This window comes from Lissotriton vulgaris, chromosome 10 (assembly GCF_964263255.1).
Source record: "Lissotriton vulgaris chromosome 10, aLisVul1.2, whole genome shotgun sequence".
Lineage (NCBI taxonomy): Eukaryota > Metazoa > Chordata > Amphibia > Caudata > Salamandridae > Lissotriton > Lissotriton vulgaris.
The window spans coordinates 418,915,035-418,941,096 of record NC_141698.1 but is presented as its reverse complement, the minus strand read 5'-3'; the positions used below and the strand labels follow the sequence as shown (position 1 = coordinate 418,941,096).

Sequence of the window (26,062 nt, the reverse complement as noted above, 5' to 3'; positions counted from 1 at the left end):
CCCAGATTCCGGGACATAGAACTGTAGTCAGTGGTTCTATGAAGGTGCCTGGTGAAGTAGAATGAGGTAGAGTCAAAGTGCAGAACATTTTTCTGAAATGCTGGTGTTGAAATAGCTTTGAGGGGCCCAAAAAAACAGGTGAAGAACGATCTCAGACACCTCCTGGTGTACAACCATACCTGATGGTTCAAAGATGGATTCACTACCCCTGCGCATTGTGGATGAAGGGAGAAGTCACAACACATCTTGTGGCTTGGTAGCTTTCTTCAAAGAAAAAGAACTTGCCAACATGTGAGCTAAACACTACATGGCAGCGCTATGTAACTCATTTACATCAACATTCACAAATGCTATGAACATGCATTTTTCATTCATACTTGACAAATAAACAGACCTATTTCTAGCCGGTTGAGTTACTAAGAACCTTTCAAAAGGGCCTGCTTTGCCTTCCTTTCTTTTCCTTATTTTACAAATCTAACAAAGGCTTTTACTTTTGATCTTTTCTCCCATTGTGAATGATCATGATTTGTCTTTCTTTAAATTTAGAAGGGCTTAAAGATTGTCTTCTTGAGTTCTACTTATTCCCTAGGGGACTTGCAGCTAAAATAAGTTGTAAGTATAAAGTAGAGGTACTTTACAAATGTTCTCACTAACCTGGGGCCAGATGTATGAGCTTTTTTAGTGGTCGCAAACGGAGAATCAGTCCGTTTGTGACCGTTAAAACAGCTATCAGCATGTACCCACCCTATTTTGCGATTCCGTAACCTAGTACCGACTCACAAAATAGGGTTTTCAAGTCACTATTGGGAAGGGGTGTTTCAAAGGTGTCCCTTTTTTAATAGCGAGTGACAGTGGCATGTATGAATGTTAATGCGACCGGAATGCTGTCACAAAACATGCATATTTTACTGACTTTGTGAAGGAGGTGGTTACACATTCACAAACGGGAACGGGTCTCCAAGGAACCCCATCCCCTCTGTGAGTGTGGGAACCAACATTGTTTAAGGGCAGGCAATGGTTAATTTTTCTTTTTTAAATGCATCCCATTTTCCTTTAAGTAAAACAGGCTGCATTTCAGAAAACACTTGCTTTATTTAAAAAGCAATCACAGACATGGTGGTCTGCTGAACCCAGCAGGCCACCATCTCTGTGAGTGCAGGCCATTCCCAATGGGTAACAAATTGCGACCTGCATCATGAATATTGGTAAGGCGGGTCATTTGGGACCCCATTGGAAATCGCTAAATTTGCCTGAGACACATTAGCACATTTCATTTTGCGAGTCTCTAATTGTGAGACTCAAAACGAAATGGTTGCACATCTGGCCCCTGGTATATCAATGGAGAATCATGCTGTGACTCTTCAATATTTACACACGATGTACAGAAACATAGTTATAACAAGTTAGCTTTGAAAAAGGGGTGGATCTGGGAAGAGCCATATGGAGCAGAAGACTAAGAAGGGAGGATGGTGAAGCGAACTAGGCTAATTTAATTCCCAATTGCTGCATGTAAACTTGTTCTAGATTCACCTTTATCATTTTGGTACACATTTAGGACAAGTAAAAAGCTTGTACTTCCCCCCATTATGCATAAGTAATGGTTAACATTTTAACTGGTGAAAGACTTTCTCTAGTTATCACTTTATATGGCAAAATCTCTAGTGCTCCGCAGGAGTTTATCATCGGAATTACAAGGGCATCGCGTGACAGTGGACGTAGATGGCTGAAAACAACTGCCTATTACATGAGTAGGAAGAAAGTGACAGATACAGTGCCTGATAGGGAATTATCAATTTCATGCAGGGATTTTTCACAAATTGTCATGTATTTTACATTTGATCTCTGTGATCCATTGAAACTGTGAAATATACATTTTAAAGTTTCTGTAGAGGAGTTGGGCGATTGGAAGAGAAAAGATCCCATACAAATTGGTAACATTTAAAAGCTAACTGACAAGTATAGTAGGAAGTGTCTCAAGTAGGGTTATTGGCAAGTGGAATGATTTTAATGTTTTTTAACGAGTTACTATACAGGTCATGAAAACTAGTTTGTGTACTGGTTAATGTTCTATACGGTCATATGAGAATCAAGAAAAGATTCTTTTTGATAGCTTTGAAAATAAAATTGAATCAATCTGACTGGGGAAAAACGTATCTGTAAAACAGTAAGGAATTAAGTGCTATTACTTACCTTCACAGAGCTCGTTTTTCAGCCAGTCCAACGTCTTCACTGTTACTTCACCTCCTATTATTCCATAAGACAGAAAACAATGTTATGCTACAAAGAAAGAATGTCAGGGCATTCCTATGAAAACATTATACTACTGTCAGCTATTATTGACAACTGCTGAAAGTAAAATAAAAACGATACAACACACTGCAACTTTACTTCCAGAGGCCCTGGTCACTCTTGGTGGGGAGTTGGAAAAAAGCCAGAGCTGAGATTTTCAGGCTGAAGCTATGGCACGTCATGGAGAGGATAACAAACTGAGCTGAGGCGTGTCAGGATGTAGTCATCCTGCCACTGCCTGATGACTGTATGTGACAATGTTTGTTAACTGAAGATTAGCTTGGAATCCATGCAATGTCCATTTGTATAGTTTCCTGATCCAACTAACAAATTCTAAATTATATTCAGGGGTTGGAGTTTAATAGCCGATGGCATTTTGGAACTTGTTCATTTTCTGGGGCTGAGAATTTGAGAAGAGGTCTGCAGAGAATCTAACTATACTTTTTGACCCATATAATACCATATCTAGAAGGTAGTTCTATTCTTTTGCATACTGTCATCTCAAGATTTAAAACAAGATAGATTCCATATTTCTCATTGGTGTTTAGTTCGGTGGATGGGGTCCTCGTGGCCTGGTAATAACTAGGAACACCCCCCCCTTCCAGAAAATAACACAAATTAAACAACAACAACCCCCTGCTGGTTCTGGCACATCTGTGAGGGATTCGAACTGAAAAGGGCAGGAGATATAAATATATATATATATTACCTACTGGCGTCAGTAGGTATATATAGTTAGGATTTTTTCCCTATGGGATTTTTGAAAATTCTATGTCTAATAACTTTGGCGTTTGTGGACGGAATCGGCTGAAAGTTTCAGGAAAATGGCACATTTTGTTTCTGAGCAGCCCTTTAAAATTTGGGGGGGTTTCGTCAAGGGGGGGCCGAGAAAAAAGGGGGGTCCCAAAACGCGTTTTCCCCATGTTAATTTCCATAGGGCGGTTGGCCTCACTTTTAGCTCGAACGGCTGAATGGATTTGCACGAAACTTGGCAAAATTGTAGGGACTGTTAGCCCGATGTGCCTTTGCTAGGTCTCAATATATGTGCTCCAGTGGATTTTGAGAAATTAACGTTCAAAACAAGATATATATCTGTAACAGCGCTCCGGGCTGCGCTCCGGTCCGCTTACTTTTCGCGTAACGGAGCTTTGCGTAGCGAAGCTGATTGGCTCTCCGGCGTCTGTCAACATTCTAAACAGTCCGGTGCGGCCGCCATCTTGTCTCTCGGTAGGATCGAGAGAGAAGAGGAGGTGAAAAACGAAGGGGGAATTTAATGAAAGGAGGCAAGGTAGACCCCTCTTGACCCCCTAGGAATGATGTTGGGGTTATTAAAGGGTCCCGTGGGGAAAATAAAAAAAAATTGATTTTTCACGGTAGAAGTGCTTCTCAGGCCGCGAACTGGGCCGCAAACTGGTAGCGAAACGGGAATTCGCCATTTTGTGTTTCGTTTTAATTAAATTACTAGGTATAAGGGGGTGCGGGAGACGTATCCTGATCCCTTATGTTTTCTGAGGGTGGCTGAGGAGGCTCATATATGTTGATACATGTCTTCCAGCGGCTGTGCGTGAGCGTTTTTTTTTTTTTGCTGCGTGACGTCTGTTAACGTTCGATTCGATGGAAATCAGGAAGTGTTGACCGCCAATTTGTCACTGCGATAAAATATTTTGTTATAAATTAATCTTTATTGATAAACATTGTCTGCGCCATCTTGCCTTTTTTCCAATGCCACAATTTTGTCGTGCACGGCAGCCATTTTAGATGCCTTGACCAGACCCACTCTCTGCACGCCGCCGATCCTCAGCACGGCTCCCCACCCTCGCAAGCATCTCCCCCACGCACTGGTCACCCCCGCTCTCTCTCTCATGCATGGGCCATAAACTTCCCCCCATCTGCGCTGCTCTTCCCTGAGAATCACACCCTGTGCCCGCCCGACACCTCCCTTTCACCCTATTCACTACCCCATACATGACAATAACCCGATTCAAGGCCCCATTCACCCGATTTTTTAAAAATATATAGTACTCCAACAAAGTAGGATTATAAAACTTTATTAACTTTATAAATATATCGAACGCAACAAAAACTGTAAATACATTTAAACATTTTTGGGCAAAAAGAAGCAACAATGGTCAGTAGCTGTCTTTTGTGCGAATAGTCCCAAGGCAGCACAACGTGCTGAGTTCTGGACGGCACCCAGGTGATGTTACCTGGGTGCCGCACTGGTTTTTGGTTTCCTACAATGCAGCTCCGAAAAACGGCGTGGGGCGTCCCGGGTGGTGCGCGGGGAGGCCTCGTCAGTAGCGGTCTGTTGTGCGAATAGTCCCAAGGCAGCAGAACGCGCTGAGATGTGGATGGCACCCAGGTGATGTCCAGTAACTTGCCGCACTGGTTTTGGTATCCTACAATGCTGCTCCGAAAAACGGCGTGGGGGAGGCGGCGTGAACGGGCGTCCCCAGGTGGAGGCTCGTCTGCTGTACTGGGGCGCCCCTTTACCGTTTCAGTTGCCATTCCGCCCGCTTTCGCTACACTGTGCCTCGTCCTCCATTCAGCTGTTTATCGCCCGCTCTTGCGGCTACAGCGTCTCGCTCACCATGTAGTTGAGTTGCGCCCACTCTTGCGGTGCAGCGATAGGCGGCTGCCATTGGATTCTTAAAATGGCGGACGGCTCTTCGGATTTGGGCCTGGTCCACTAAAATGGCCCTGGGACACCTTGGAACTCGGACGGTTGCCTGCTAGGGCTTGGGCTCCATCCTCGAAAGCGTCCCCTCAGCCGTGAAGATTCTACAAAAGTCTTGGGGGCCCTCGACTCCTGCAGGCTTCCGGTTGGGAGCGGCTGCCATGATTGCTTGCGTAATGACCACGACAGAGCCACGAGATGGTGGTGCTCTCATGCTGACGCCAGCTTCAGTCTGAAACATCCAGAAACAAGGTGGGGCTTTCATCGTTTGGGAAAAAAAAATGTTCTGAACCAATGAAAAGTGTTATTTTTAGGTCATATGACCAAGCCTTCCATCTTTAGGAAACCAAAAGTAAAATGAACCAATGAAAAGTTTTATAAACAAGTCACATGACCTGTTATGCGGCATAGGGCTACAAAAAGCGTAGAAAATCCGTTGGCACGTGAGGCGGCGTCAGTAGCGGACCGATGTGCGAATAGGCCGAAGGCAGCACAACGCGCCGAGATCCGGATGGCACCGTGTTGGTGTCCAGCAAGTTGCTGCACTGGTGTGGCTATCCTACAATGCTGCGCCGAAAGTCGGCGTGGGGCGCCCCGTTGGCCTGTGAGGTCGCGTCAGTCAGTGGGGGCTGTGCGTCTCCCCCAAGATGGAGGCTCCTCGGCTGCAGTGCGGCGCCCCTTATCTTTTCACTCGCCGTCCAATTGAGTTGCGTCCGCACTTGCGGCTACAGTAGGCCGAAGGCATCACAGCGCGCCGAGATCCGGATGGCACCGAGGTGGTGTCCAGCAAGTTGCCGCACTGGTGTGGCCATCCTACAATGCTGCGCCGAAAGTCGGCGTGGGGTGCCCCGTTGGCTTATGAGGTGATGTCAGTAGTGGACCGATGTGTGAATAGGTCGGAACCAGCACAAGGCGCCAAGATCCGGATGGCAAGTCCTGGATGTTGAGTGCCATAGTTGAGAGTTCTGAGCAGTGCTTGTAAGACTATCGGAAGCTTATTTGCACCTGCTGCAGCTTCACTATTGCCCGAGGTGGTGTCCAGCAAATTGCCGCACTGGTGTGGCCATCCTACAATGCTGCGCCGAAAGACGGCGTGTCCAGCTGAGTTCCGGTCACTCTTGCGGTACAGTGACTCGAACGCGCCGAGATTCGGATGGCACCGAGGTTGTGTCCAGTAAGTTGCCGCACTGGTGTGGCCATCCTACAATGCTGCGTCGAAAGTCGGTGTGGGGTGCCCCGTTGGCTTATGAGGTGATGTCAGTAGTGGACCGATGTGTGAATAGGTCGGAACCAGCACAAGGCGCCAAGATCCGGATGGCAAGTCCTGGATGTTGAGTGTCATCGTTGAGAGTTCTGAGCAGTGTTTGTAACACTGTCTGAAGCTTATTTGCACCTGCTGCAGCTTCACTATTGTCCTGGTGTGGCCAAAGATCGCCCATGACATAGGCGGCCGGCTCCCGGGGTCCGGCGGAACTTTTTCCCTTTTCCATTCTGCATCTTGTCCCACAATCCGTTTGACCTGAAGACACGACCAGGTCCCTGAATGTGTGCAGGGGGACGCTATTGATTGAATCAAAATGGCGGCTTCACACAAAGCTGACTCAAGCGTTGCTGTTGATGCTATACAGACAAAAATTGGTTTTCAGTTTGTACATTCTTCAGGATTTTTTTTTCCATCCAAGGCTGGTTGAGAGTTTGTAGAACAATGGCTTCAGATTTTCAACATACTACTCTTCAACATTCTTCCTAAATGTAACAATGTGAGACTCACTAGGAGAACGGCTGTTTATCTTTCCTTTCAAAATGCTGCCAACAATATTTTTTAAATGGAAGACACCATCTTGTAGCATAAAGGGCCGAAAGGGGTTCTGGTCTGGCCGATGGTTGGTGGAGACATTTTGACTATATCTTGGACCTGCCCGGCCTCGCCCAAAATGGCGCCGGTATAAATGGGACTCGTAACTCCTTGTTGTGTACTGGTTGAACAACCTTGATATCACGAGATATGAATGTAGTGTTGATGGTCATGGCGGGCGGGGACGAGAATTGATTGAATATTTCGACATCCCTATTGATATTAAGTTCTGATGTGTTATTGATTACTGTACTATTGAAAGTTCGAATTAACGTCACCCATGGTACTTGCCCGCAAATGTATATCTAGATGATTTTTTTGTAAGTGGCTTTGTCGTATTTTAATTACAAAATGTACGTCCACCGATTCCGCAACTGTTAGACACCTTAGTTCTTGCAACCTAATGGCCCGCTCGTTACGTTCCTCTACAGTGTAAATGTCTCCTCATCATATACGTTTCCAGTTTGCTCCGTGGCCGGCCCACGTGGTTATAGGCCCGTATTTGTATACTGACATTTTCACAATAAAGGTTTTTAAAACAAAACATGGTAGTAGTATTTACATTGGTAAAGTTTTTACTTTTAGTCACTGTTTTCGAATCAGTAAAAGGCAAGTGAAATAAAGCAGTCCAATTACATGACGGATAAAAGGTATAATACGTAGGAACGCAGTAAAGATAAATGGTCAAGGGCAGTTGTGTTTTCCACTCCTGCAACATAAAGTGATCGATAAGAATCTGATAATCAGGCGTATCGGCGAGTAAGACAGCAGGCCGAGCCTCTTTTACTCAACGGCCCCGTCATGGGACGAAGAAACGCCCTTTTTCTCGAAAAAGGAATATATTTTACTTGCAGGACAGTTGTAAATTTTCCGGGAAAGTACATTAGCCTGGAACATTACAACATATATGTTTAAAAAATAATAATGTTCGAAACCAATAAAAAGCGTAATTTTTAGGTCATATGACCAAGCTTTTCATCATTAAAATAACAAAAGTAAAATGAACCAATGAAAAGTTTTATTAACAAGTCACATGACCTGTTATGCTTACGTTACGCGCTGCGCGCCGCGCCCCGGATCACTTCCGGGTGCGCTAACGCGGCGTGTCATATAACGCATTACGCGACAACGTAGGTCAAGAATATAGTCAAAATGTCTCCACCAACCAGCGTTCGGAACACAACCCCTTTCAGCAGTCCAAAAAGTTCTGTTAAATGACAACAGAGGGGACAGGCAACAAGAACCATCAGTCAAAGAGGGGAGGGCAAGTTCTTTTCTACCGGGTCATGTTGGGGCGCTACCGGAACTGATCGAATTGGTAGTCTACAGTGTTTCTGGATGTTTCAGACTAAAGCTGGCGTCAGCATGAGAGCACCACCATCTCGTAGCTCCGTCGTGGCCATTCCACGAGCAAACATGGCAGCCGCTCCCCACCAGAAGCCTGCGGGAGTCGGGGGCCCCCAAGACTTTTGTAGAATCTTCACGGCTGAGGGGACGCTTTCGAGAATGGGACCCAAGCCCTATCAGGGAAGCGTCCGAGTTCCAAGGTGTCCCAGGGCCATTTTAGTGGACCACGCCCAAATCTGAAGAGCCGGCCGCCATTTTGAGAGTCCTGTGGCAGCCGCTTATCGTTGCATCGCAAGAGCGGGAGCAACTCAACTACATGGTGAGCGAGACGCTGTAGTCGCAAGAGCGGGCGGTAAACAGCTGAATGGCGGAAGAGGCACAGTGTAGCAAAAGCGGGCGGAATGGCAACTAAAACGGTAAAGGGGCGCCCCACTACAGCGTGTCTTCAGGTCAAACGGATTGTGGGACAAGGTCCAGAATAGAAGAGTCATCAAAAGGCAAAAAGTTCCGCCGGACCCCGGGAGCCGGCCGCCTATGTCGGGGGCGATCTCAGGCTACACCAGTGCTATAAGACTTGGGGAGGGGGTCGGAGCCAAGCGTCTTCTCCGAGTCCGTGCCATCACACCGCCCCTCGGGGGCCTCCGTCAAGCGGTTTAGGGAGGTACTATATCACATTGTTTTCAAATGCAGTCAGGTCCACAAACGACCCTCACTTACTTTGAGAATAGTGAAGCTGCAGTAGGTGGAAATCAGCTTCAGACAGTGTTACAAGCGCTGCTCAGAACTCTGAACTATGGCACCCAACATCCAGAACTTATGCCATTTGAGAATGGCAGTGACATCGAAGCAACTCAGGGACCAAAACCATTAACGTACTTTCACGTATGAAAATCTTACTTGGGGAGGGGGCAGGAGCGAAGCGCCCCCTCCCAGTCCGCGCCACCACACCGTATGTGGAAAATCTGAAGCCATCGTTCTACAAACTCAACCAACCTCGGATGGAAAAATCTAGAAAAATGTACAAACTGAAAACCAGTTTTGGTCTGCATAGCATCAGCAGCAACGCTTGCTATCAGAGTGCATGAGTTTCATGCTCGATCGATTGAGCTAGCCGGATCGGGCAACAAAAAGTATAAAATAGTTATGTAAATAGTTATTTAATAAAATGTTTTTCCCTGTTACTTTGCTGGTGTGTTGTATATATTTTTAATATTTGCATAGGGTTTGTCGTTATTTTGGGCGGGGTGGGTGACGGAGCCGAGCTGTCTTGCAGCCCTCATGGTGTGGAGCTCAATTCATCTCACTATTTTCGTATTTCTCATGAAGGGTTGTTCCTAATGTTTCTATTTTAGCGACGTCAAAAAGAGATCCAATTAGTGGCCTACTGATTTTGCTCGATTACTTTTATTTTTTTACACGATTTTTCAGTATCTGCAAAGACTAAACAGAGTATTGCGACTTTGTGCTTGTTTGTAAATAGAGAATGAACCAAAGAGAACCAATTCTAAAACAGTAAATGCTTGGATAACAATCAATCAAATGGAGAGACAAGCAGGCACGACGGATTACAACGGGGTTAAAGGTCTGCGTTAACTACCCTTCACTATCTGCAAAGAGAGAGTACTACTAAGAGTAAAGAGGGGAGGGGGGGGGGGCAGCGTTCAAAGCACATCAGCGTGCATAAACACGAAAACGTTTTTACCTATCACGTACTTGACATTTGACAGCTTTTGATATTTGCTATTAAAAAACCATTGAAATTCACAGAAAAAACCATAGGTTATAGTCCATATATAGTTAGGAATTTGCATTTACAAAACCTTGAAAATTCAATGAAAAAACCATTGGTTATAGACCATATATAGTTAGGGATTAGCCTTTTCAAAACCTTATTTTACTCGCATAAAACCATTGAAATTCCATATATAGTTAGTTGCACTAACTATATATCGCGGACCCGCAATCCACTGCTAATGATGTCACATATTACATCATTCATGACATGGTCAGTGACATCACTGATGACATCACTGATGACATCTCAAATGACATCACTGATGACATCTCAAATGACATCACTGATGACATCACTGACATCTCATTTGACATTATTGATCACATCACTGATGATATCATTTATGTGATAATACAATGAACATCTTCAGACTGTAATATAACCTTAGATACACTCAGTGTAAACAGACACTCACAGACTGTCACACATCCATGGAGTTACTCACACACCTAGTCAGTCATGCAAATAATCAATCACACCTCCATTTCCTCAACTATACAGTTATACACACCTTACTTATTCAAACATATACTAACACATATTTACTCTCTTATACAATCCCTGATACAAGATCACAATGATCCATACAGCCACTCTCACATTAAGTGGCTCTTATGTTCAGTTATTTATATATGTCAATTCTCACATGGACTGTGTTTTACATATGTACTTACTTTGACATGTAGCACTGAGATATCCATTCACTAACCAATACACTCATGCACACAGTCAACTGTCCATACAGCTGTTTCTACATGCACTTTTGAACCCATACACCTAGGGAATTAACTGTTCACACATCTATGCACAGAGGCATACACCTCCCAGCCACCCACACACATACTCAGTCTCCCATACAAATACTTGGGCAACCATTCAATAACCCATATAGTTACTCATATAGCTACTGATTTACACATGCAGCAGTTTACAGAACAACATATATAATGATTGCCAAATTAAGACACTTTAGTCACTAACCCATGCACTCAGTGAGACACATTTAATCATTCTCTCATACAGTCAGTCATGCACCTACTAAATCCTTCATCCAGACACTTATACATCCACTCATTCTTCAATATGTAAGACATATTTTAACTTTACAGAAACATACAGTCACTGGGTGTTGTCATCAGTGATGTCATCAGTGATGTCATTTGAGATGTCATCAGTGATGTCATCAGTGATGTCACTGACCATGTCATGAATGATGTAATATGTGACATCATTAGCAGTGGATTGCGGGTCCGCGATATATAGTTAGTGCAACTAACTATATATGGAATTTCAATGGTTTTATGCGAGTAAAATAAGGTTTTGAAAAGGCTAATCCCTAACTATATATGGTCTATAACCAATGGTTTTTTCATTGAATATATATATATATATATATACATACATATATATACATACATATATATATACATATATATACATACATATATATATACATATATATATATACATACATATACATACATATATATACATACATATATACATATACATACATATATACATATACATACATACATATATATATATACATACATATACATACATATATACATACATACATATACATATATACATACATATATATATATATTAATTCAACCGGCAGCTCCTACTTGCAAGCAACCAAAGGACACGAGTGGGATGATGTAGAAGGTGGGTTTAATTCATTCAGATCAAAACAGGCATAATGCATTTCGACCTAAAAGTCTTCATCAGATGCCATGCAAACGGAAATGGGTTTCTGCCCTCATTAAAAAACTCTCTGGCTCCTCCTTGAAAAGAGTACAGCTGGCCCCACATTATTTCATTTGTAGTCCACTATTAAATGTTTTTAACTACTGTTCCCAGAAGTCTCTGGATATGTACTCACTGTCGCTGGGGTTCTTTTAGAACAACTGATTGCGTGCCCTGTAGAGGTGGGTACTGTATTCCCAAACATCCGAAATAGTGTTTCCAAAGTCTCTCACATCACCCCCTCAGCGTTTCACCTCATCCGAAACTTTTTCCAATCTAGTCACAGAAGACATTGAACAGTCCCTGGCTTTTGTAAACTTTGTTGCTTAATAAATTAATTTGAAGCATCCCGGAGTGTCCCGACCCTTTCTGAGCCTGGAGGTGTATGCAGAAAGCTTGTTGGTATGTGTGTGTGTGTATATATATATATATATATATATATATATATATATATATATATATATCAGCAGAACCATTTTGGGCTTGGGGAAATCTCTCTGGTAACACCCCCACCAGGGCTAGGGGGTCAGATAATTCCCCTACCCTACTGCCTATGTATATTTTTTCACTGTTTAGAGGACAGTGGACTTAGTTATAGTACCCTAAAATGGTGGCCGACAAATCTTTGTTGAATTTGTGCAGCTAATTAGATCTTCTCTATTGATCTGTTGGCTACATGGAGTATCAGCGTCCCTAAATATACATACATGTTAACCAGTGGCGGCTGGTGATATTTGAAAAAGGTGGGGCGTAATACCTGGACCGAATTTCATTGACATACTCCAGGGTGGTGTGACGGCAGTTATCCCTCAGTAAATTTTCTTCTTTAGAAAACATAAGGCAAAATCATGCATTTTCCTGTACAGTTATCACGAAAAAGCTAAAAGGCGCAATAAGTTCTACAACAGTACATGGATTAGGGGCCAGCACATATTAACGCTAAACTAGAATGAGGGATATTCTCTTTAGTAGAAGTCCTTAGTGCATGTTTCCAAGATGGAAAAAGTTCCCCAACCTAATAGGTGGCAGTTATGAGTAATTATGACCATAGAGGTGTCAAATGATTGGTCACAGTGTGTTTCCTTAAATATTAGTGATTTTAACTTTAAGCCTGCAAATGTATGTTGCAGTCCTATCACTTTTCAGGTCATACTGCGTGCATACTGATTGACTGACAGACCATATACTCTGTATGCCCAGTTATGTGCCAGGAAAAGACTCAATATGTCCAGTTTCGGTCAGTAGAATGTTTTGCACGCCCACACTAACACATGCGTTCTTTGAATGTAATAATAGTTTTGCTCTTTAGCCATTTACAAGCTTTCCATTTCTAGAGTTTGTGTGCCTGTCACTATCTTTTTAAAACAGCCTGTCTCCTGTCACTGCTTCCATCATCTGCTAGGTCGGCTCAGCATTAATAATTCACAGGTGCAATGCCTTATACTATTTCCATCTCGTTCATGCACAGTCTCACCATGTTTCTATCTACTCCTATCATGCTCTCTTGCCCCCTATTTCTCTCACATCGGCTTTCTTTCTCTCTCCCTCACCCTGCCTCCTACTCCGTCTCTCACCTGTTCTTCGTCTTTCCCTTTCGTTTCGTCCATGCTGCATCAAAGCATTAATGCTACGCATTCAGTAGAATGAATGACAAAGTCACACAATACAGGTCTTGAAAGGGTCAAATGCTGCACTCGCTTCTACTGTGACTGATTAATAACGAACTCAAAATCAGCCAAAAATTAGGGATCCAGCACCCCAAAACTGATCAGTAAGTGTTCTCTCTCTTTGACAGGATAGGTAAATCCAATGGTTCCTTGGGAAATGTCTCAAATTCTCTGTTCAACATGTGTGTAATAAAGGGAGCAGGCTACACTTTTTTACGAGGCATCAACTAGTTTTCCCACGGGCCAACAAGAAGCGACTGAGACGAGAGGCCCGCAGTGTTCCACTTCAATTAGGAAAGGCAGCAAATAAATAAAGAATGGGTTTTTACACAGTATCACGCGCTTTTTTTTTCATTTCAGCAACGCCAAGCGATAGAAAATAAGGCAGGAAATGGGGAAAAAAACGCTATTCAATTACATTCAAAGTGGCAAAAAAAAGTTAATTTGGGAACAGAATAGTATAAACTTACTTACTGTCCAGAGACTCCGTCGGCCGTCCCGATTCCCGCCGTCCTCACTTTCAAGTCCTGTCCTGAAGCACGTCATCAGGAAGGCGGCGCAGCAGGCAGCCTCCCTCTCCACTGCCTCGTTTTTAATTGGTGCGGCCGGCTGCCCCACCTACGTCATTTTCTCTCTGTATGCTGCTGCTGCAGCATACAGAGAGAAAAGGGAGAGTTACTCGAGGGCAGGGGGAGTGGCTTGGGGGAGTGGCTTTCCCACTGTTGTAAATACTGTCTGTTTGGGCGGCCTCCGGCTGCCCAAACAGTCAGTATTAGCAACAGTGGGCAAGCCACTCCCCCAAGCCACTCCCCCTGCCCTCGAGTACTGTAAACACGGAAGTTCTCCTTTCCTGCCTTGCGAGAAGGCAGAAACAGAAACAATGGTAGTTATATAATATAATAACTAGCATTTGTTCTGCCTTCTCGCACGGCAAGAAAGCAGGGGGGGCGGCGCCCAAACGCCCCCACGGAGAAACCGCCACTGATGTTAACCCTTCATTTCTTAAAAAAAAAAGTCACTGTGTGATTATAGTTAGAACCTAGTTATCATAGGAAGAGCGTTTTTTGGTTTGGTATTAACTTTGGTGCCATATGAAAATTCTTCAAAAAACTTGCCAAAGAAAAGTTCATTTATCTCAGCTCATTCCTGGAAAGTTTCAGGGTGATCAGCTAAATGGCAGCTGAGAAAAAAACACATCCCAAAACCCAATTTTCCATAGGAATATTGAATAACAATACAGCAAAAACAGCTTAAAGGAATTACACCAAATTTGACAAAGCTAGATCTTGGCCCAGAAAGTGTGTTTTGGGATTTGGTGTAAATCTGGTCAGTAGTTTTTGAGAAAGGAAGGTTCAAAAACTTTGTATATCTTGCATGTTTGTTTCATGGGAGGCTTTGGGGAGTCCCACAATCACGTAACGTCAAATAATAGGGCTAGTTGATTGGGCCCCCAACTGGTCGCCTCATTCCCACATGAGTAAAAGCCTTGCATGAACTTCTGCCAGAGTAATGTTGCAGCTGCTATTCAGGATCTCTTGTGCTGGAAATAAAATGTAAAATGATATTAGAGGCAGGCTAGAGGTACCCTTGACCAACCAGATTTTGTTGTATGTACTTTTATGGTTTTAATTAACTGATTACATTATTTTGACTGACTAATTGGACCTTATGGTTAGGTCCCTGGGAGATAAGGACCAGATAAAAAATGAAATTGGGGGTGTTTCTGTGATCCCCAAGTACCCAGTGCACTCCCTTGGGGTCCTGCGGGAGAACCACAGGAGCGCAGGGAACCGCTCTGGCTTCTGCAAGACTCTTGCTCTGAATTATTATTTTTGTTTAAAAGGGGCAGGGCCAGAGTGTTTGCGGTAGGTTTTCATGAACAGCGCGGTGGGGGAGTTGGGTGTACGCATGGGTTGGGCGCAGGACCTGGCCACAAGCAAGGCCCTGTGGCCAACCCCTGCCTCGCACGGCCAAAGCATGTGCATGGCATTAAGTTGGCCGCCGGCACAGGGTTGGGTACACGGCATGGTCGCAGGCGGGGGATTAAGCAATACAATATTAATGTATGCTAGAAACACACTGAATAAAACTAAGGTTACATTGACAGTATAGCTAGGTATGGTATATCATATATAGATATACTCAAAGTCTATTCTTTAAAATATCCCACTGCAGACCAACCCGATAATGATCAGATTTTATTCTTCAACATGAATGGAGCAAACTAGCTACTATGTTAATTAAGGTTTCAATTCTAATATAGCTGAGAAAAATATTGTCATAATTATGCTATATCCAGTTTTTATGATACGTTCATTCACTTTTTTAAACATACCTGTTTGATTTAGTTTTTTTTTTTAAATGTACAGATTAACTACCATTGCAGGAAATTATTTCATTTCAACTGTGTTATGGGCTATTCTATATATACATGTATCAAGAGGAACTTGATTTTATCTGTATTTACATCATCTGAACAATATATACTCCGCAGGAGAGTTGGGCTCGATTTTGACTGTCATAAGGGTTTGAGATTATCACAATAAAAAAGGAGCATCTGGTAGTGCTGAACCCAGTCCTGTCTATTTCTATGATCTTTTTGACTTTAAGAATTCTTTGAAACACAATTCATACAATTACAACAAACTTTGTTAAAGAACGGACAACTGGCAATATTTCAGATAATATTTTAAGATCTAGAAAATTAATAGCATTTACATTTATAACGAGTTCATCCATCCTAAAACACAGTTGTAACACGTATTAGCGTTTATGACCATGGAATCTGTTTTCTACTTGACTGAGAAGTAAGGACCATTGAATTTTACTGTTTTCCGTGTTACGTATTTCAATCCGTGACGTGTGACAAACAACGTTATGAACAAAGCTTATTGTGCTAGAACGCGTTAACCTGTTTGATCCCTTTTTGTGGAAGGATAAAATCTGATCATCATCCGGAAGGTGCGCGTTTTGACCTGTTGGAAGACTCAATGTGCTTTTTAGGTCGAGCCTAGACAGCGCTTGCGCTGGCTGGAAGACCTGGTGTAGTCCGAAAAGGACTTACGTCTCGCCTGCTGCCTTCCCATTGGTTCAATGCATTGGCCCTCTTCTTTGCTGCTTCCTTAATGATTCTCGTAGCAAAATGTCACTTCCGTTTCCAGAAGAGCAGCACCGACCAACTATAGTTACCTTTCACTTACATTGGCAATCTGTTCTTAGGAGTACTCTTTTTCCTGTTTTCGCCATGCCACGATCATGGCGCCCTAAACGGGCCGCCATGCGCATAACTTTAATGAGCATGGGCGCAGTGCTATATGTTGTAGCACTGCGCCCGCTTTTGTCTTTTGGTGTTTTTTATTTCTTTCATTATTGTGTTGTTTTTTTATCAGCATGGTGCCCTTCCTGGGCCGCTATGCACATAACTTTAATGAGAACGGGCGCATGGCGCCCGCTTTTGTCTTTTGGTGTTTTTTCATTTCTTCCGTTATTGTGCTTTTTTTTTTTATCAGCAGGGCGCTCTTCACGGGCTGCGATGCGTATAACTTTAATGAGCACGGGCGCCGAGCTATATGTTGTAGCACGGCAACTGCTTTTTTCTACGTTGTGCTCTATTTTGTCCTCCTGTATCGAGGCTACGCTTTTCCTCCATTATCTATATAGTTTTTTAAATCAGCATAGCGCCCTTCTTGAGCCGCCATGCAAATAACTTTAACAGTCACAGGCTCTACAGGTAAGAGTGCAGCGGTCATATTCAGCGGAGAAGAGGCCAGAGAGCCGTGTCAACCTGGAAGAAGGAGGTGGCTCTCCCAGGCCACTGCGCTGTGGTTAATAATATGCGCTACACGGCTGCTGCTTCATGGATTGGAGGAGGCAGCGGCAGCAGGGAGAAGCAGTGGCAATGCCTGGCCAGCCCTGGAATGGCATTTTCTGGGCTGGAGGATCCTTGGCCCAAAATGGAGGTGTATTCCAGAGGTGGCGAGTTGGGTGCTTAAAATTATGAGTTTCTTTCTGGGGAAGGATGTTTGATGCCATTGAGCTCCTGCTGCTACAAACAAGTGGTGTGTGCACCATCCTACTGCTCCTTCTCACAGTGTAATTACATCTCACAAATATGCACTGTACACAAGCCAGCCATGACAGTACTTATTTTGTTTTAGTAATGGCAATAGATACTTGCTGCATTGTTGGTGCCCGGGGAGAGGGGAGTCACATGGAGGTGCGTTTTTCCTGGCTTTATAAATGGAGCAGGAACACACAGTCACATTCATTTTGTGGGCACAGGGAAAATAAGTGATGTGCCCAAAATGTTGAGCTAACACTGGGACTTCACCCTGATTCTCCAGTTCCAAAGTGGCAGCTGTGGCCCTAAGACCCAATCTGCTGCCCAATTCTTAGCATCTGTTCCTCATCTCATCAATGGGTTTCTGTCTGCCCTTCTCGTTGCTTCAGCCCCTTCCCTGGCCCTATGTCTACAAAGGCCAATAGGTCCTTATTCCGATACCTGTTGACTTGCCAATGCTTGTTGTCTTTCTTTCTTTAGGGCACTGTTTACATTTTAAAAACCTAATAGGCAGCGGTCTCTAGGGGCTTTGTTGAATGAGATTGCTGTTGTCGTCCCATCAGCTACTGTTGCGTATCCGTCTGCTTTTATTCGCCTATGCCAGGATTCACTTAAGGGGAAAAGGGGTTGTTTTAGTAAGTCCTTAGGGCTGGTTCTCATCGGACACAAAAAGGAAACAGCAATGTTTATATTGGGATGTAAGTATTTTAGCTATTATCAGGGCCACTGGAATTATGAGATTGTGATGCTGCACCGATTTTTGTATAATTATAATTATAGATTTGCTACGTAATCCATCATCTGATGGATAATGTGCAGATTTTAACAAAGAAAATAATTGTTCTAGCTCAAACGGTTCAATTTACTAAAAACATAGCGGCACGTGTGGCAGGGCAAGCGAATGCCTTCTGCAAAGGCTGACTGGTCACCTTTCTATTGCTTATTACCTCTACGTACCTCTACGTCCCTGGTCCTCGACCCAGTCATCACTCATGAGGTATTCCACAGACAGGAAACAAAACAGGAAACGCTTTTAGGCTCCACCCCCCCTCCTGCCAGGTGCTATATTACACACAACCACTAGAAGCACATCCTGTTTTGTTTCCTGTCGGTGGATTACTTGATGGGAGACGCTGGGGTGAGTGCCGGGCACTTACCTACATCTTTGTCCTGTGGATCCTCCTCTGCTGGGCTCTGGGGGGCTCCCATGGACCGTCGTGGGATACCTTGGAGTGGGGCTGCTGGGCTTCCCTGTCTCCTCCTGGGCTCATGAGACCTGGGCTGCTTGGCTTCTCGGGTCTTCCTGGTTTGCTGCTGCCCTGCTGTTTCCTGCTGCTGTTGCCCCGAGGTCTCCTGCTACGCGAGGGGTTCCTTCTGGGTTTGTCCTGCTGTTCTGTCGGTCAGCTTGCAGGTGGGGGCTGTGTGCTCGTGTAGCGGTGGCGCGCTGCTCCCCGTCTGGTGTCCTGCCTCGAGCCTGGTCCCCTCTGTGTTGAGGACCCGGGTGTCTCTTCCGGTGTACCTCCCTCTTCCCCTGATTCCAGTGGGGTCTCCTCCTCCCCTCCTGTGAAGCGTGCTAGGGAGGGTGATGATGACCGGATTAAGCGCCTTATTTTGGAGACTCTTTCTGATTTGAAGGCGAACAAGAAGAATACTTCTGGTCTTTCTGGTTCTGCTGCTCTTTATTCTGACATTTCGTCCTCTGCTGAATCAGATGAGTCTTCTCTTTCTGCGGTTGATCTTCAGGGAAAGTACATTTCCAGGGATCTCTTGCCTGACGTCCTTTCCCATGTGCGGGTTAACATGGGGTTCCCGGATGATTCTACACCTAGTGTCTCTCAGGGTTCTCTCTTGCCGCAGTTTAGGAAGCCTGTTGCCTCTTCCTTGCCGGTCCATCCCTTTGTCTCTGATGTCCTGCTGAAGGAGTGGAAGGACCCTGATCATATTTCCATGCCCAGGTTCATGTCCAAGCTTTATCCCTTGCACCTTGGCTTCTTCATGCCTTTCCTCCCTTTCCTCTGATTCCTGCCTTCTTGTTGAAGGTTCAGCGGGAGGGGGCTCAGGTGGTGGCTGTTCTTCCGCACTGGCCGAGGAGGTCCTGGTTTCCTCTGCTGCTGGGCCTTGCGGTGGGCCCTCCTTGGCTTCTGCCCCGCTACCCGTCTCCTCTGAGGTCCCCATCTCTTCTGGTTCCCCTCTCCTTGGCGGTCTGGAGGTTGAACGGTTGTCTCTTGGGGTCCGTGGTCTGCCCGACCACATTATTTCTGTGATGCAGGCCTATCGTAGGCCGTCTACTTTGTCTTCCTACTCGAAGCACTGGGCTTCCTTCTCGGGGTGGTGTTCCTCTTCTGGTTTGTCTCCTACCTCTTGCCCTGTGTCTTCTATCCTTCAGTTTTTTCTGGATGGCTTTCAGATGCGCTTTGCTGTTTCTACCTTGAGGGGCCAGTGGGCTGCTATCCGGGCCTTTCGGGACCCGGATTCTTTTCTTTCTTCAGATGGCCTGTTGGTTTCTCATCTGTTTCGTAGTTTTTCTCTTTCTTCCCCTTCTGTTCGTTCTCTGGTGCCCCCTTGGGATCTCTCCTTGGTGTTGGGTGTTTCACAATCTTCCCCCTTTGAACCTTTGGAGTCTGTGGACCTTAAGTTTCTGTCCTACAAGGTGGTTTTTCTGGTGGCCATTACTTCTGCAAGGCGGTTGGGGGAGCTTACGGCCTTGCATTGTTCCCCCCCGTTTTTGCGTTTTCTGGATGACGCTGTTGTGCTCTCTTTGGATCCTGGTTTTGTCCCCAAGGTCCGCTCCCGTTTCTATTCCTCTCAGGAGCTGGTTCTTCCTTCTTTGTGTCTTTCTCCTTCTTCTCCTTCTGAGCTGTTGCTTCATTCTTTGGACCTGAGGCGTGCCTTGTCCATTTATGTGGCTCGTTCTGGGGTGTTTCGCTCTTCAGACTCTCTCTTTGTCACCTTTGGTTTGGCTGGTAAGGGTAAGGCTGCTTCCAAGCTCACCTTGGGTCGCTGGATTAAGGCTGTCATCACTCTTGCCTATAGTGGTGCTGGTTTGCCTTGTCCGGCGGGTGTTCAGGCGTGTTCCACTAGGGGCGTGTCTGCCTCCTGGGCTGCTTACTATGGTGTGTCTCTTGATGAGATTTGTCGTGCTGGGACCTGGGCCTCCGAGTCCACGTTTGTGAGGCACTACAGGTTGAATTGTGCCCTGTCTGACCGGACCAATTTTGGTCGTGGGGTGTTGCAAGCTGTGGGGGTTCCCCCTCCACTCTGAGTTCTGTTTGTGTATTAAACTTTTTCACTTGCTGCACCCCTTTTGTGTCTGGACTATGTTTTGTTGTGTTTGGGTTGCCAAAGGCCTGTTTGGGCGTTGCTTTGGTATGCCTCATGAGTGATGACTGGGTCGAGGACGAGGGATGTAAAGGTAATGCTATGATTATGTACGGTAATCCCCATTACTCTTAGTCCTACTCGTCCTTGACCCAGTCATACTTCCCGCCCTCCCTCCCTGTCCAGGCCTTTGTTGCTTGGTGTGTCAGGATGTGCTTCTAGTGGTTGTGTGTAATGTAGCACCTGGCAGGAGGGGGGGTGGAGCCTAAAAGCGTTTCCTGTTTTGTTTCCTGTCTGTGGAATACCTCATGAGTGATGACTGGGTCGAGGACGAGTAGGACTAAGAGTAATGGGGATTACCCTACGCAATCATAGCATTACTATGTTGGGATATTAAACTGGTACGAAGGAGGTGTGTCCAATGCCCAGACAGTGTTAAGTGTAAAAAGTACAAAATAATGAAGTAAAACTATCAAGAAATGTTACGCCGCGTACTTTGCCTTTTCTTGCTGCATGGTTTACTGAACTCTGCCGCATAATTCGGCACTCTCCAGCTGCATAATTCCAGTGGTCCTGTCTATCATGTAATTTTTTGATTGAGCGATGTTTTCCAATACATAACTATTAGCTTCTTTTTGAAATTGGTATTTATTTAATTTACAAACTTATATATCCTTGTTTAACCTCTTGATATTATTAATGCATCTTGTCTTTAAGATGAGATGTGCTGCAGAAGGATGGAAACCACGTGCAGCCCCGTTCTTCGCTTTTCAAATAGCTTATGTGCAAACTTCTTTACAATTTTTTTCCCACATCCATTTAAAAAACAATTTGTTCAGTTGATTATGATGTACAACTTTAATGTTACATTTGTATTCATCACTTGTAGGTTGACTCTGGTTTCTTTAGTAGTTGGTATTGTGCGTTTGTGTCTGAGATTTCTATGCATTCTGAGAGTAAGCAAGTGGTATGTCAAACTCCCATTCTAAGCAGGTAAAGGGTGGGAAACTATACTAATGAATGGTAGGCGGAGCCACGCCCAGGCGACAGCAGTGCAAAGGCCAACCCTGCTTGTAGGTCTTCATCTTCGTTAACGGCTACATCAGTTTAGCTAGAGTAGACAGAAAAACCCAAGCATAACCTTTTATCCGGTAGATTTTAGCAAAGTTGAATGCTATGAATGCTATTAAAACAAGCATTTTCAATGCAATAGGTCTCGCATTTGTGAGCGTTTAACCTATTGACATTGTAAAGGACAATGCCTTTTATTTATGTGTTTTCGAAAACAACACATTTATAAAAAGCATTGTTGTGTCTAATGCCGTTAGCTCAAACTCTCGCAAATGCGAAACCACTTTCATAGTGGTCGCACCCCTTTCTTTAGACGCTTTAAAAGGGGCGTTTTCACTTTTTTTTAAAAACAAAAGAGTTTCTGTAGCGCAGCCCCTAGAGTAAACGCATTCACAGCGTCGAAAGACTTGACCGCGGTTGGCAGGATGGCCTTCACTGCCGCTTAATTCAAGAATTGAAATTGAAAAAACCTGAGAAACGCCGCCGCGATCGGACGGAACCCACCATTGGAATTGACTCCCCGTGCAAGTCTCACATTACCTCACTCGCAACCCAATAAGCTCATCGTAGCTCCTGGAACGCTAGAACCAGAAATTGATGGTTCAACATTGTCAAGAAATTTATATCCCTCATGATCACGTTTGAAGGAACTGAACGATAGAACCACGGACTCACCCCAACTGTTCTATCATCCTTACCAAATATTTCAGACTGCTCACCCTGTCCTGATGATTATCTTAAATAAGTAAAGATCGAAACGTCGTCGACCCCCAATGAAAATGCCCTCATTGTATTTATTCCCTGTGGATTTTGTATTGTTGTTTGTGTGATATTTCGTATAATTTTCACTGCCACTTAGTCACGTTACACATCCTGCCACTTCTGTGAGCACCTGAACGTAATTTCATAATTGTGACTTTATGCATAATTAAAACTATACATGTTACCCTACTTATCCTGCCCCCTTTTGATTTAGTTTCTGAACCAAACAATTCCTTACTCTAACTTGGACCTTTTAGGCCACCCCTGAACCAATGTCCTCTTTACATATGCCCCTAGAGTAAAGAGCACTGCAATTTAATTAAAAAAAGAAGCGCGGTTGCTAAAGTGAATGCAGTTCGCGGTATAAGTTAAATAAAAAAATATGCAACACGGCTTAAGAAAAAGCAGGCAGCGCTGCAAATTAAATAAATAAAGAAGAACGGCTGCTAAAGTAAAAGTGGACCACGCTGCAAATTAAAAAATATATACACTAATAACAACAAGGTAAAAGCAGGTAGCGACGTTGTGGGTGGAATAGGGGAAGAACATTAAAGAAAATAGTGCTCACCGACTAGATAAAGCAGACCATGTAAGACAAGAAATAAAAGTCCAGTTGTTATGGGACATTACAAATGAGGACAACATGGTACCAAGGAGGGATTAGTAAGCTCATTCACGAACAAAAAGCAACAATTTTGAAAGGATTGTAACAGGAGCCAATTGAAAAGATAGAGGGGAAATGGTTGGAACTTTTATTCCATTTTTCAACACAGCATGCCTTGCAGGGCAGCGGATGCAATGCTCAGGCTCGACCTAAAACCTGGTCATTTCTTGGTTGGAACGCCGGGACAGTCCTGCAAAAACTTTGACTGTCCGGGCAAAACCAGGACATCTTGTCACCCTACCCTGCTGGGCACTGCACGAAGCGCCTGAGTTGCACAGGGTCAAGGAATCTGGCTCATTGGGACCCGAGAGTTTCAGAGGCAAGCCTGTCGCAATTACTAAGTTTTAAAATAACTCATCCTCCAGTACAGGGCAGTAGGTGCTGCCTAGTATCATGGGGGAGAAAGAATATGACAAAGGTGGAGGTCACTTGACTGTGCATATTGATACATTACTGAAATGACGTGAATATCTCTGCTGCTTGAAAAACACTATAGCAAGCTCTACTTTATGAAGGAATTCATTTGTTTTTTTATTTACTATGTGCAGATATTTTGTGGATGTTGTGACAGGAGCCATCTGAATGTACAGTTGAGGACATAGTGATAACCCCTAAACAATATGAACTGCCACTGGTGAAGAGACAGTCTAACCCACCAGGGAAACCCACCAAAAAAACCTGATAGGCCCATGTCTCAGAGTGGCCAGAGTGAGTCATGCCAGATACTGCGACGATCCGCTGATGCCAGATAGCGCCTAGCTGTATTGGTCTTGCATAGGCACTAGTTTGGTAGCAGGTTATTGGAAGTTTTCAGCATGCTCCCTACAAACAATTGCTACACTTCTAAGTAAACACAGTCGTTGAGATAACTCTGGGGCAAAATGAGGTTGCTGTCCCTATCCTAGCAAAATAAAAAAAACTTGCAATCTTCAAATAAGTAAAAATGCGTCTGAAATGAGCAAAGCAGTGGGTGAAAGCAGTAATGGGTTTACGTTATTTGTGTCAACAATGTCCCGTTCCATAGCTGTGTTGTTTACGTGTATTTTACATGGCGTGTAGTCACTTACCACTGCTGTTGAGAACTATGTTAGGCTGAACGCCTGATGTCGGTTTTCAATATTTATGAAATATGTGTATTTCATACATGTAACTGAGGAGTAAATACAAAAAGCTGCACATACACTGTTGGCTCTCAGGGAACTTCGGGAGGTGCGCTGAGGGCAAATTAGGTTTATATTATCTTACTATCACTGTTTACCATATCAAACTGAACATGCAATGTCATGGAGAGCAGCTTGTAACGTGGCTGGTTCCTGTTCTTTCTCTAAAAGCTATGTGCACGTACATTTCAAAATAGTAAGGTGTCATCATGCTGATAGGCTCATTCCCCTTTCATAAATATTTGTAAAATAGTTTCTCTTCTAAGCGAGAATGGGTGATACTGGCATTTTAATGAAGGGCAGTCCTGAACAAATCAGACCGTAGATATTTTTTTTCTATCTTGTCTAGCGTCACTGCCTTTATTGAGATTATATGACAGACTGCTGCCTCAGCATGTTTAGAGAACCATAGCCTGCCTAGAAATAACATGGAGAGCAAGAAACCTGCAAACCCTCCCTCCGCAACAGCACAGTGCATTGCTGGATTTGAAACACTCGACTGCTTCACACACACCTCCCCTCCCAGCACGCATTTCACAGAGCACTCGTGGATAAATGCCTTCACAAAACATTGCTTTCATGTTTGCAGTAACAAAACAAGCATTGACCTCTTAGCTGTATGGGGCCATGTGTTTCTAATTAGCGTGGAACATATGGCCCCATAAAGATAAAGTGCTTTGCGACAGCAGTACAGAAGGCGGCCCAGTATGGATCAGAGGCAAAGGGTGTCAACAAGAAACCCTTATTTCCAATGGCAGGCCATCGTTTAGCATAAACGATGACGCCAGCTAATGAAAATGAAGGACGGGGCTTAAAGTCCCCTTCTCAAATCTACTCTCCTACAAAATCTCTCACCCAGCGAGCATCGCTTTGCGCTGCAACAACAGGCGTGACCGAAAAATTTGCAATTGCAGTGTAACAAGTTTGTGGTTTTTTTACCTCTTTGGCCCTTTTTAGGTTGAGCCTGGGCAGCGCATGTGCTGCTCTGAGGCATGCTGAATTCAGGTAGAGGCTTGCAGCTCCACCCACTCTCCGGACATATTTTTCTTGGGCTTGTGTCATTGTCCACTGTAAACTGTGGCTGTTCATTGGTCAATAGGCTTAGTAGTCCCTCCTTAATACCGCTTTGTCTTATTTTGTAACCTCCCATGGTGACACCCCGTGTTACAGGTGTTGTTACTCAGTAGGCTTCAATTACAGCCTCCGAGTAATATTTTCTTAAATAGCTTATTCCTACCTGCTGAAGCAGGCAGGAAAAGCTCTCTCCTAACGCTTTTTAAAACAATTTGATAGCTTAGGCACCAAACGCTTTTGCAGTGTGATAGGTCTCGCATTTGTGAGAGTTTAAGTTATTGGCATTGTAAATGACAATGCCTTTTATTTATCTGAAAAACAACAAATAAATAAAAGGCATTGTCATTTACAATGGCAATAGCTCAATCACTTGTAAATGCAAGGCCTATTGCATTGCAAATGCTTGTTGAGTATGTTATTACGAGGCGTGGTGAAACCTCTTGCTGTTCCATACGGGCTCTGTTAGGTGCTCGAGGCATACCTTGACCGTTAGTACAGGAGTTATTTGTTAAGGCTTGAGCTCACTGGATACACTGGCCGATGCCACAGAACTGAGATGCAAAAATAC

The 26,062-nt window shown here is 44.2% G+C and overlaps 1 protein-coding gene across 2 annotated transcripts in view; it reads right to left on the bottom strand.

Moving 5' to 3' along the window:
• METTL22 (methyltransferase 22, Kin17 lysine) overlaps positions 1 to 26,062 on the bottom strand; it is a 243,238-nt gene that overhangs the window by 50,623 nt on the left and 166,553 nt on the right. The window contains exon 7 of one of the 2 annotated variants that reach the window (XM_086941264.1): positions 2,191 to 2,244. The exons of the other annotated variant lie outside the window; for it this stretch is intronic. Within the exon in view, the coding sequence (XP_086797390.1) occupies positions 2,191 to 2,244 (54 nt within the window). The remainder of the gene's footprint in view (positions 1 to 2,190; positions 2,245 to 26,062) is intronic. 2 annotated transcript variants of the gene reach the window in all.